At 37.9% G+C, this 13,310-nt stretch overlaps 1 protein-coding gene across 3 annotated transcripts in view; it reads left to right on the top strand.

Moving 5' to 3' along the window:
• Positions 1-13,310, top strand: part of LOC5568189 (zinc finger protein 611) — an 84,075-nt gene that overhangs the window by 29,610 nt on the left and 41,155 nt on the right. For 2 of the 3 annotated variants that reach the window (XM_021848225.1, XM_021848227.1), the window contains 2 exons: positions 5,007-5,330; positions 5,395-6,325. In XM_021848225.1, the coding sequence (XP_021703917.1) occupies positions 5,007-5,330; positions 5,395-6,325 (1,255 nt within the window). Of the gene's footprint in view, positions 1-5,006; positions 5,331-5,394; positions 6,326-13,310 lie in introns of those variants that run through there. The other variant, XM_021848228.1, reaches the window with a different exon arrangement.

The following is a 13,310-nucleotide window of genomic DNA, read 5'->3' as shown; positions in this document are numbered from 1 at the left end:
CCCATTCAACTTTAGATTTTGTGAAAATGGTATCAGGTATAAGCGAATTATATCTTATAGTCCCGGTCGGCCCATAATTATCGTTAACGTTTATACTTTCTTCATTATCACTTACCACTAAGTTTGATCCTGGGAAATGAGTCTCCATCAACATTTCAAGGGTTTCTTGTGAGTTAACAGTAAAATCGCCATTTGTTTTCTTTAAATTTCCCAGACCATTTGAATGGTCTTTGGAAAGCACTTTTTGCAGTTTAGCTATATCTGGAGTTTTCTCTATGTTTTCACAGTAGGATCTCCAGGTTCGTCGTTTTGATTTTCTAATTTCTTTGTTGTACATTGTAAGGGCCTTTTTATATTGGTCCTATTGCCCAGAAATTTTCGCTTTATTGAAAAGTTTTCGCGATTTTTTCCTTAAATTATTTAATGTTTTATTCCACCAAGGAACCTCTCGATTTGAGATTTCTTCCTTGACAGGACAATTAACGTTGTATGCTTGTATTATTTGTTCAGTAATATTTTTTGCAACTCTATCCAATTGCATTGTTGATTGAATTGTAGTATTTAGCAATAAACATTCAGATTGCATTGTTGAAGCATATCTCTCCCAGTTAGTGTTCCTGGGATTTTTATACGCTATTTGAACTATTTCCCCAGCATTGTATTGAAACACTATGTGCTTGTGATCAGATAAAGATTGTTCATCTGAAACATGCCAGTTTTTTATACGCGTCGAAAATATAGGACTGCACATGGTTATGTCCAATACTTCTTCCCTAGCTTTGGTTATAAATGTAGGTTGATTTCCTTTGTTACATAAATCGATGTTGTTCGAAGATATGTATTCAAAAAGGTCTTCCCCTCTTTTATTGATGTTGGTGCTTCCCCAGATTGTATGATGGGAATTTGCATCGCAACCAATGATAAAGTGTTTATTATTAGTTTTACAATAATTAATGAAAGCTGTCAATTCGGGTGGAGGTACCGCCTCCCCATCTCCAGGGAAATAAGCTGAAACTACATAAGCTTCAGTTTTGCCCCTAGTTGTGGGTATTTCCATGCGAATCACGACTATATCTTTTGCAATAAACTGTGTTATAGGTACGAATTTTATTCCCCCTTTTATTAAGATTGCTGTCCGAGGATTTGAGTTTCCTTCATCATAAACTAGTTTTCCTATTTGCCCAGCGATTCCAAGAACTCGGTTCTTGTTAACCCAAGGTTCTTGAATAAACGCGACACTAAAATTTTCTTTCAAAAATCTTCGACAAAGTATTCCTCTTGCACCTTTGGCATGGTGAAGATTTATTTGAATAAATTTAATATCAGTATTCATTTTTATAAATGTTCATTAGAGGACTAGTAATTCACTCTTCATGTTTCGATTGTTATTTATATTTTCTGCTGTGCTGGTCTTTTTCAGGCCCAGAAGGCATTTGTTCCTTCGAAGGTTCGGATGAATTCCGGTCTTTTATATGTCCAGAACGACTTCGGGCCTTTGGAAGCCCAGATGTGTTCCGGTCCATTGGAAGCCCAGATGTGTTACGGTCCCTCTGAGGCCCAGAACAGTTCCGGTCCTTCGAAGGCCCAGCAGCATTCTGGTCTTTTAGTCGCCCAGAATAATTTTGATCTTTTTGATAGCCAGATTGGTCTTTCGGAAGCCCAAAAGTATTCCGGTCCTTTGAACGCTCTGAAGATTTTTGGTCCATCAGTATTGTGGAGCACTGCTGGTCTTTCGCGAGCCCAGGGCATTGTACATCCACTTGGAGCCCAAAATGGTTCGAGTTCTTAGACGGCCCAGAATAAATTCGGTCATCGAATTTCCCTTGGCTGTTTTCGTTTTTGGGAAGCCCTGTACTCTGAGTGCTTTGGTGGTGATTTTTCGAGGACTTTGCTTCCGGCACTTTACCGTCTGTCCCGCTTGTCACCGGGACACTAAGGCTTTGTTCGGTCCCAGGAACCACGCTACTTACCGGTTCCAGCTCCTTCGGCTCGTCTCTCGAGATTACCATCCCATCTACCCCAGGTTTGTACATCCCTTTTTTCCGTAGCTTTGTTTGCCCGAACTTGTAGTTGATGAGGAAGTTGCATGTCTTAAAATGTTGCATGGACGCCTCATCAACTGTGAAAAACCATTCAACGTGATTCTCATAGAGAATGTTACGTTGAATGATTTTCCACCTGTCGGTACTCAACCCGTCATTCTGGCTCTCTATGAAAACTCTGATAGTGTCATTTTCATCATTAACACTTTGAGGGAAAAAGCCTACCATTACGTCCAGTCTTGGGATATCGTCCGCATTGACTACCGTAAGTTCCGCGCCTTTCCAAGGGATAAGCGTAGGAACCACTGAATTTAGCCAATCCGACGTTTCCCTATGCTGGCAGTTTATCACCAAATGTCTTGTTCGTTGCCAACAGTTCGTAAACTTTGGTTTGAAAGACTCCCTTCTTTGCAGCGTAACCTTCAGCAAAATGGCCTCTTGTAGACTGTACAGTTGTTCGTCTGTCAGCTGGATTTGAGGATAGTTCTTCGGCAGAATACCTACCCTTACCCATTTGGCCACCTCACTGTAGGTCGATTGTTGATTTTCGAGAGCAGTTGGTTGATCTTGTCTGATATTTTCCATCCGGCTGTTGACAGAAATGTGAATCGACTGTCCTTTCTGCTTTTTAGGGATGGGTTTGCTGTCGCTGTTACTACTGTTGTTGATGTTCCTAGGTCTTTTCGGAGTCGACTCTTTTGGTGGCACTAGAACCATCGACAGTGCCTCCTCCCGACCATGTCCACTCAACAACAGTTTCTTGAAACGCTTCTTTTTCGCTCCACTTAATTTTGCCCTTAAGATCTGCCTTTCTTGATTTTGATTCTGATCATTTACCTGCATTTGATTTCGTATCTCCTGGATGGTGACATTAACCCCATCATCCTCGTCGTCGGAGTTTAGTATGGAAGACGAGACAGATCCCTCACCTCCAACATCATCCATCGAGACACTCTGTAGTAGATCATCTTCCTTTCTGTCATCTACATCCATGTTTTCAGCGGCTGAATTCATCATGGATTCTTCATTGGACTCCATGGTGCTGCCTAACACTGATTTTATTTTCAAATTTTTGGTTTTCAATTCTTTTCAAAATATTTTTAAAATTTTCCCTTTCTGACACACCGCACTTTATGCTGAGTGATTTTAAGATTCTCTTCTCTCGTATCGGAGTGATAGTCACTCGATAGAACCCACCAGATCTCTCCGTTTGTGAGACAGATTATCGCTAGCACTCAACTGACGTTGTCAGCCACCACTTCGGTTTATCTTTGCCCCCCTCTGCTCCACCACTGATAATCCCTTTGATGTTGCTAAACATTTCAATATTAATATGTCTACTTCGGGCAGCCAATTAAAAGGAAGACGTTGACTGAAAAGTTGCAATATTAGAGAACACACGGAAATCTCGTGGAATGTCTATGTAAGCTAGTTCAAAACATAAAAATGGGGTATAGGACTATCCACATAAAAAAAGATTCTAACTACGTTATTGAAGGATTCCGTTTGATTTCTCCCGAAGAGTTATCCGACGTCATATTCGACTTTCTCAAAAACAAATAACGAGCGGTGGAAATTATCGAGCAGAAATGCATTTGCTGTCCTATAATGTAAGAACTAACATTGGAAATGTTGCAGTTATAATGTGGTCGAATCATTTCAACTAACATAACTGAACAGAAGAAAATTCAAGTGAAAAGAATAACATTTTCTTTGTTTACATTTTACTTATGTTATTGTTCATTGGGAAGCCTTAACAAATGTTAAAACTAATAGAAATCGTGAATATAACTGTTTGTTTTTGAAATTATTGTTCAAAACGGTAAAGAAGTAAGGAGACATTTTTCAAAAACTTTTTCTGTATTTTTTTATTTAATTTTTCACAAAAATCAATTTCAGCATGCTGCTTATATTTGGTAGGAGTCAAGCTAAAAAATATACACGACCTCATTTGTTTCAATTTAAAGTCTATAGAATTTGAAGAATCTCAACTATGCGAATTCCATTACCCACTTGCCCCACGGTACCTTACATCAATACTTAGGCACCTGAGCCAAATTATCAGAAATTCAACATCAATATGCACTTAGATGATTATAAACCAAAGCTAAACTTCGAAATTTCAAGAGCATGAGTCGAGAACCGAACAGAGCTCTGAGGAGAAATTTTGATCGTTTCATCATCACCAGAATGCAACCAATCCATCAAATTTTCAACGCGAACGGTGTTCAGGTTGTCTAGATCCTAAAACTTGAACTTTAAAATTCTAAGCTTGGATTAAAAGGCATATTGTTGGTAAATATGGTTCAAATAGCATTCACATTGAACTCCTGTCGTATCAAGAGTAGGGTCTGCTTTATTAGAACAATTAACCATCTCTTTCCCATGATAGATAGCTCAAGAGCGCCATTGATTTTCGACGAACGCAAGACAAATTGATTCAGACGAATACTGCACTATGCCACTGTTTTCAGAATAAGATTCTATATAGATTAGAACAATCTAATAGTCAACTTATTGCTCCAATAGTGAAAACTATTGATAAGCAATCAAATTACTATGAAAAACAATTAAGAAACTAAACCGAAAAAAAAGTTATAGTGCTTTTCATAAAAAAATATTTTTGATATAGAAGAAGTAAAAAAAGAAACCGGGAAAATTACGTAAAATGTACCGGGAAATCCGGGAAAAAAGCGGGAATTTCGAAATAGAAATTTGGTGGCCACCCTGTTAATGCTAACACGGCGAAATACTCATTCAACTGCAACTGACCAACTAAATTGATAGTATACTCGTTAGCCAGCATAACTAGTGTACTATCAAATTGAGTTGATCAAAACGCTTCTCTTCTAGTCTATATTCAATCAAACAGCGACAAAAAATTTCACTCTAAGGATATGTGTTGATGGCGGTTTTGTTTCAGTGGGAATTACTAAATTGAAGTAATTTTTTTTTTCTCAACAGACGTGGCTCCCGGAGCGACAACGGAGTACGCCTCAAAAATCTCTTTCATCCAACGTAGATGAACAAACTACCGTATTCATCAAAAAAGAGTCCAACCAAGAAGAAGCTCCAGAAGATGTGGTGGGCCAGCCCAAGAAATCCCCAATGGTAACTGTGATTGAACATCAGAAACCTTTGAAACGAAAACGGATATCCAAGATAGCTGATGACCTTACCAGAGTACGGCAGCAGATCTGCCTTTTTTGCGGAGAATCCTTCAAGGGTCGGTTGGCTCTCAAAAAACACAAAAAGACTGTTCATCCGGATCTGACACCGCACAAGGGGGTACTACTCCTAGCAACCGCTATAAACAATTCTGTTTCTCATGACTCCCCCTTCCACCTTTCAGCCTTTCATTTGCGAGATATGCGGTAAGACCTGCGCTAACGTAACATCCCTAGTGTGCCATCGGAACCGACACGACGAATACCAACGCTTCAAATGTGACGAATGCCCGAAAGCGTTTGCCTTCCGCTGTTACCTGGAAACGCACAAGCGAGCCGAGCACTTGCACGAACGTCTAATCTGTCCGCTCTGCGGGAAGCAATTCAAGTACAGCCAGGACCTCAAGGTGCACACCCGCCAGCACGAGGACGACAAACCATTCAAGTGCGACCAGTGTCCTTCTACTTTTCGATATCCCAGTGCCCTTCGGTCGCACAAGGCAAGACACGAGCAAACCGTGTTCACGTGCGATATTTGCAGCAAGACCTTCAAGTACGACAACAGTTTGCGGGTGCACAAGCGACTTCACAGCGGGGTGAAGCAATATCGGTGTAAAATTTGCGATCGAGAATTCAACACCAAAGCTCCGCTAGTGAGGCACTTGGCCACTCACTCAGTCGAGCGGGAAGTGAAATGTGTCGTCTGCGATAAGATCTTCTACAAGAAGGTCGACCTGGTAATCCACCAATCGAAGGAACACCCGAACGATCCGATTATTGGTAAAACGGTCAAGATTCACAAATGCGAAGTTTGTGGACAAGAGTTTGCTAAGAAGAGCAACATGAAGGCCCATTCCTACATCCATGGGGATGTGTACAAGTTCAAGTGTAAGCTCTGCGACGATCAGCAGTTTAAGCAGCATGCTGGTTTGAGGCATCACTTGATACATTTTCACAAGATGGATCTGTCCAAGAAGAAATCGGAAGGGGAAAGCGAGAAGAAGGAGGCAGAGGGACAGCAGGACCAGCAAAGTTCCACGACGGTAGATGCAACACTGACGCCAGCGATCACCATTGTGCACGAAGGGGTAGAGTTTATGGTCCAGCATGTTCAATGTGAGTAGCGACTGAGTTTTATTGTTCGATTGTTTATTTTTAATACAGCTGAAGCTGATCGACTATCTGGTGGGGACTATTTGTCCGAAAATCCATGTTTGATTGAATGGAAAAAAAGAACCCGCGGTTTGTTTCGATATCTTCTCTATTGGTTGATGAATCTTTAATTCATTACCGAAAGAAATTGAACGTTTGTTTGGTCGACTTAAACATACAAACTTTCAAGCTTCCTCGTAGACCTGATAGATACCGTTCACAGCAGCTTCTAAGGATCCATATGGTAAGTCGAAGAAGGAATGGAATTCTCATGGAGATCCCGTTGCATGTAGACCTGCAATGCCCTTCTACACCTACTTTTCCCATGTTCTATGCAAACCTTATGGACCGCGAAACAAATATTCTACGGATCGGCAGTACATATGGTTGCTGAATACTCTTGATAGGCTTTTGAAGAAGATCATCTTCAGCAAGCCTCCGGCCTTTTGTGATTCGGCCTTCTGTGATAATGAGCTGTCTAACAATCATTCCCCACTTCCGCTGCGAGACTGCTCATCTTCGCACACAAATGGTTGGAAAAATGCCTCAGAAGTGATTGGATCGTGCGGGCCGGCTTCGATTTTGACAAAGTTGTGAAGAGTAGCACGCTAGCAGCTTTCACGTCTTTGGCTGGCCTCAGCAAAGCACATCCACGCGACCCGAAGCACGTTGACACCACCGAAAGACGGTAACAGCTACCGTCAGCGAAAAAAAAGATCGCCAATCGGAACCCCCCTGCAGCAACTTCATGCGTTCATGCGTTCATTCAGTGGTACCAATGATTAACGTAAGTGCTACGTGAAAAGTGCGATGGAATGTATGTATTCACGTAACAATGACGTTTGGATTATTTTGAGTACACTCAAAATAATCCAAACGTCGATGCTACGTGAAAAATCACGTAAGCTCTCATTTATATCACTGTTGTCAATTTTACCTGACCAACGTAAGACTCACCAATTGCTACGTGAGCCATACTCAAAACCTGTTTAAAAGTCACCGAATTGTTGCATGAAGTCCACGTGAATTCCACGTAGCTGATTTCCACTTACGTTTCATGTAAGGGCGACGTTGTTTATTAGTGGAACTGAGTGGCTCATTGCCACTCAAACTTTGTAAACAAAAGCGCAGTTGTTAATTACACCTATCGTTTGTCTGGTGAGTTGCACGCTTACTGTCAATGATGATGTCACGCTACACGATAAGTGTTCATCTGCAACAACCAGACAGCTCACCAATCCACCGCGAGGTGGATCGTGCTGAGTTGTTGAGTTGAAGGAGAGCGAAAGAAGGAAGGCACAAAAGTCTGTTTGACAGCTCTGCAGAAAGCGCGTGCGCACGGACAGAGCGCGTGCGCACGGAAAGAGCGCGTGCGCACGGAAAGAGCGCCAGTTCGGCTCGATTTGCAATGATCGGTTATTATTATTATTTTTTCGCTATTGGATATTCTATGGTTTGGTTGATCGATGTTAAAGTTTGTTTTAAAAGCAGCTCCACTTATTTTGAAACATATTGCCGTGTACAATAGTAGACAACACAACTGATTTAATTAAAATAATTTGAAATTATAATTAGTACATATACAAAAGGGGAAGAACGTTTAGGCTGGTTGTGCATTACGATAAAATCTCTTAACATAAGCAATGCTTGTTGTTGGTTCTTGTGGAAGGATCAACATGTTCGACTTAACGAATCTTATTTTAAATATCGAATAACACCACATGCAATTGAACAAAAAGCATGTGATTACAATAGACTTTTGATATTTTCAATTCTGAACCACCGCAAAAAAAATATTGGGAATCAAAATTCTCCTGAGAGGGATGATGTGGGGGAGGCTCATTCTAATTAATATTGTCGTTCAATTATGGGGATAAATTAAAATTGTTATTGTTCTATACATACTTATTTATTATAATTACCTGTAAATATTGATACAGCACAATTCAAGTATTTAAATATCAAATAGCAAACATAGATATGGTCGGTGTTCAGACAGACTGAACCAAGTGTTTTTTTTTTCAATCGAGTAAGAAAAATGTACCCCAAACATGTGAAACATCAAAATATTATAGATATTTACTGTAATAATGGAACTTATCTATTTGATGATACATTTGTATCAAAATAACATGGAAGATTTAAAATTGATGGAGTTCTTTACGTATCCTTAGAGCTCCAAAATTCATCTAGTCTGGTCTGTCTAAACACCGACCATATGATTCTCAAAAACTCATGAGAATGGTATTTTACTCTTTGAACTGTTACTTAATTTGGATGTGTTTAAAAGATTTATAAATTTAATTTATTATTGATGTTACGAGCTATGTCTGTAGTAAAACTTAATGCTACACAAGAAATATATATTTGAATCAAAGTATTTTTATATATAAATCATATGAAAAAAAAAAATGTTCCAGAAAGTACTCTAGAATTCTTTGGGAGCGTCTCCCGGGATTCTTCCTTAAATCATTCATGAATCCTTCAAATCCTCTCTGGGATTGTTCTGCTGAAAATCTTGAGATTATTTCTGAATTTTCTTCCAGATATCGCTTTGGGATTCATCCAAAAAAAAACGTTACCATTCCGGTATTACTTCTGAGATTCTTTCGGATATCCCATTGCGATTATTCTGGACATCTTTTTGGATTTTTTTGCAGAACTCTGTATGTGATTTTGCGTTTATCTCCTTAAGGATTACTTTTGAAATCCAGGAAATCAAATTCTTTGAAATTCTTGAAAATTGTTTTCGAAATACTATGGAAGATTTTACCATAAATCCTGATGCAATCCATTTGGATATTTAAAGAGGATTTTATCAAAAAATGTACGACTCTACTAGAAATTCTTCGAGAATTCCTCCGAAAATAACTCTAGATTTTTATCCGGAAATACTTCTGGTATTCTTATGAGAATGCCTCTGGTATTCTTCCAAAAATGACTTGAGATGCTTTCGGAAATCTTTCTGAAATTCTTCAAGAAATTCCACTGAGATTTTTACGCCAATATCTTTGAAATACTCCTGGGACTCTTACAAAAATCCTGTTGGAGTTTTTTTTCGGATATCTTTCTATTCTAAATTTTTCAATAAATTTTGCTGGGATTGTGCTGTAAAACCTGCTAAGATTCATCTAAAAATACGACTGTCATTCTTCCGGATATCATTCAAGAATTCCACCGGAAGTTTTCGTGAGATACAACCGTAAATCGTTCTGGTATTTTTCAGAAATTCCATTGAGATTCTTAAAAATATCCTTCTGAAAAATTTTCTGAGAATTGTTTTGGGATTATAGAAGGATTTCCAGAAGAATTCCAAGGCGATTCACAGAAACATCACTTCTGTATGAAGGAGTATCGTTAATATCTGAAATAATCCCATGAGAATTCTAAATCCAAATTACAGTGATATTCAAAAGAATCCCAGAAGTTATTTCGCCAGAATCCCTGAAAGATTTAAAGGATATTCACAGACATCCAGAAGATTTCATGAATATTTTCCAGAATAATTCCGATGTCCAGATGAACTGCAGAAAGATTCATGGAATAATTTCAAACGGGATTTTCGGAATCATTTGAAAGTAACTTTTAGAAGATCCTCAGAAAAAAAAATCAGTAATCAAAGTAATCGAAAAAATCTCATTATTTCAAGCAATGCTCGTTGGTTCATGTCGAAGGATCAACATGTTCGGCTTAACGAATCTTATTTTAAATATTGAATGACACCACATACAATTAAACTAGTATGTGATTACAATTCTGAATCACCGCAAAAAAAATATTTAGAATCATAATCCTTCTGAGAGGGATGATGTGGTGGATGCACATTCTAATTAAAATTGTCGTTCAATTATGGCGATAAATTAAAATTGTTATTGTTCCATAAATACCTGTTTATTATAATTACTTGTAAATATTGATACAGCATATAAAAAGACATTGGTCCAGAAATTACTCTAGAATTCTATGGAATTTCCCTCCTGGGATTCTTCCTTAAATCACTTATGAATCCTTTAAAACCTCTCTGGGATTGTTCTGGAAATCTAAAGATTATTTCTGATTTTTCTCTAAGTTCTTCTGGAAATCACAGAATACTTACAGATATCGCTTTTGAACTCATCTAAAAAAATCGTTAGCATTCCGGTACTATATCTTTCGGATATCCTTTGTGATTCGAATAATGGAAATCAAATTCGAATCGAAATTCTCGAAGATTCTTTCGGAAATTCAATGGAAGATTCTAACAAAAATCCTGATGCAATTCTTCTGGATATTTTTAGAGGATTTTGCCAAAAAATGTACTACGACACTACTACAAATTCGTCGAGAATTCCTCCGAAAATAACTCTGGCCTTTTTCCGGAAATACTTCTGGGATTATTATGAGAATACCTCTGGTATTCTTCCGGAAATCACCTGAGATGCTTTCGGAATCCCTTTAGAATACTTTCGAGGATGCTTCCGAAAATCTTTCTGAAATTATTCTAGAAATGCCACTGAGATTTTTACGTCCATATTCTTGAAATTTGTCTGGGACTCTTCCAAAAATCCTGTAGGAAATCTTCCAGATATCTTTCTAGCATTCTTTCGGGAAGCCTTCTGGGATACTTTCGAAAATCTTTCTGAGGATCCTTCAAGTCCTTCTGTTAAGGATTCTTCCAGAAATTCTTCTACCTCTAGACTCTGGGAGTTTCCTGAATTTTTCAAGAAAACTGTTATTATTTCGACTATCTCTCTAGGATTCTTTCGGAAATTCTTCTACAATACCCCCAGATTTCTTTCTGTTATCCTGCTGGAGGACTTCAAAACATCTTTCAAAGATTCTTCCAGAAATTTTACTGGAATTTTTCAAGAAATTCTGCTGGGATTCTTCCGTAAAACCTGCCGAAATTCATCCGGAAATACGACTGGAATTCTGCTTGAATGATAAGCATTCAAGAATTCCACCGGAAGTTTTTGTGGGATTGAACCGTAAATTGTCCTGGTATTTTGTTTAAATACATTGAGATTCTTAGGGAAAAATATACAGGATTCTTAAAAATATCCTTCTGAAAATTCTTCTGGAAATTGCTTTGGAATTAAAGGAGGATTTCCGGAAGAATCCCAGGTCGATTTACAGAAGAACCACAGAGAAATCACTAAAATATTATCAGGGAGGTTTCTAAAGGAATTATTTTAAGGATTCTCGTAAATTCCTGAAACAATCTCAGGAGAATTTCGAATGGATTTTGAATGTTTTTTACAGTGATATCCAAAAGAATCCCAAAAGTTATTTCGCAAGAACCCCTGAAGATTCAATGAAAAGTCACAGACATCCAGACGATTTCATGAATATTTTCCAGAATAATTACGATGTCCAGAAGAGCTCCAGAAAGATTTACGGAATAATTTCAAATTGAATTTCCAGAACCATTTAAAAGTCACTTTCAAAAGATGCTCAGAAAAAGAAATCAGTAATCAAAGAATCTCATAGGTATTTTTTTAAAGTCCTAGTGACTGTCCGGTAGTTTTCTTGGAGGATTTCCATTTGAAGTCAAGAGGGATTTTCAGAAAATTCTGCCAAGGATTTAAGAAAATTTTCAAGGAAAATCAATGATAAATCACGAAAAAAAAATCAAAAACACTTCCTTATGAATTTCCAGAAGAATCACAGAGTTTTTTTTTCTCAAAATATCTTAGAAAAAAATTCTAAAGAATCACGAAGGAATTTTCGGAATAATTCTGGATATACAAAATTATCTCAGGCAGAAACAATAAAATCAATAGCAATAAATCTGTAAGAATATAAGAAGGATTTCTGTAAGAATATAAGGAGGATTTACAAACAATTACAGAGGAATTTTCGGATGATTTCCATAAATAAAGATTTAAAAAAATCCCCGTCATCTGGAAGATTCTTAGCAGGATTTTCGGAAGTATTCCACAGGGATTTCTGGGAGAATTCCATTGGGATTTACAAAAGAATTTCAGAGGAATTTCCGAAAGAATCCCAAGAATTTGCATGGAAGAAAGTGAAGTGAAATAATAGATTTTTTTTATTATAGTCTCAGGCGTCTTTCCGAGAGTATTCTAGAATAATAGGTATAATCTAAGACATTTTTCGGAAAGAATCTCAAAGGGATTTTGAAGAACTTTCAAAGAGTTTCACGGAAGAAATACTGAAGAATTACGAGGAAAATATCAGAATTTAAATAATAATTTCGTTTATATTTCCAGAAGAAATCCCGAGAAATTTTGTGAGAATCCCCGAACCCAGATTTTTAAAATAGATTCCATTACACTGGAAAGCAATCATTAAATCATTTTCGGCAGAATTCCAGAATTTTACGGCAGAATTCCAGAATTTTACAGCAGAATCCTGAAAGGATTTCCATAAGGCGGCATCCACAAATTACGTAACGCTCTAGGGGGAGGGGGGGAGTAGGCTCAAGCGTTACGGCTCATAAAAAAATTTAAAATTTTTCATACAAAAAGCGTTACGGAGGGGGGGGGGAAGGTGGTCAAAATTTTCCAATTTTAGCGTTACGTAATAAATGGACGCCGCCTAATAACCAAAGATGGGTTTCTGGGATAGTCCAATAGGAAGTCCCAAGGAGGTTATTGGAAAAATCAGAGCGATCAAAGAAATAACTACATATAATACTTTCAGAAGGGTTTCTGAAAGAATCTCAGTGAATTTTCAAGATGTCCTCTAGCAACACAACTAATATATACTAATATTTACAACTCAATACTTAATTATTAATTGCGTTAAGGTGATTATAGAACAAAGCCACACCTCAAATTTTCAAAAGCACAAGACTTGAGAACCAAACAGCTCTCACCGTTGAAAATTTATCCCATTAGTCACCACCAGCAAGCAAGCAGATTGATTGGTTTTCAACGCAAACTGTTGTCAGATTCTCCAGTCTTGTGCCCTTGTTTGACTTCGTTTTATAATCACCTTAAGCTGA

This window comes from Aedes aegypti, chromosome 2, assembly GCF_002204515.2.
Source record: "Aedes aegypti strain LVP_AGWG chromosome 2, AaegL5.0 Primary Assembly, whole genome shotgun sequence".
In the NCBI taxonomy this organism is placed as follows: domain Eukaryota; kingdom Metazoa; phylum Arthropoda; class Insecta; order Diptera; family Culicidae; genus Aedes; species Aedes aegypti.
The sequence above is the reverse complement of the archived record's forward strand: the minus strand, read 5'-3'. Positions and strand labels throughout refer to the sequence as shown.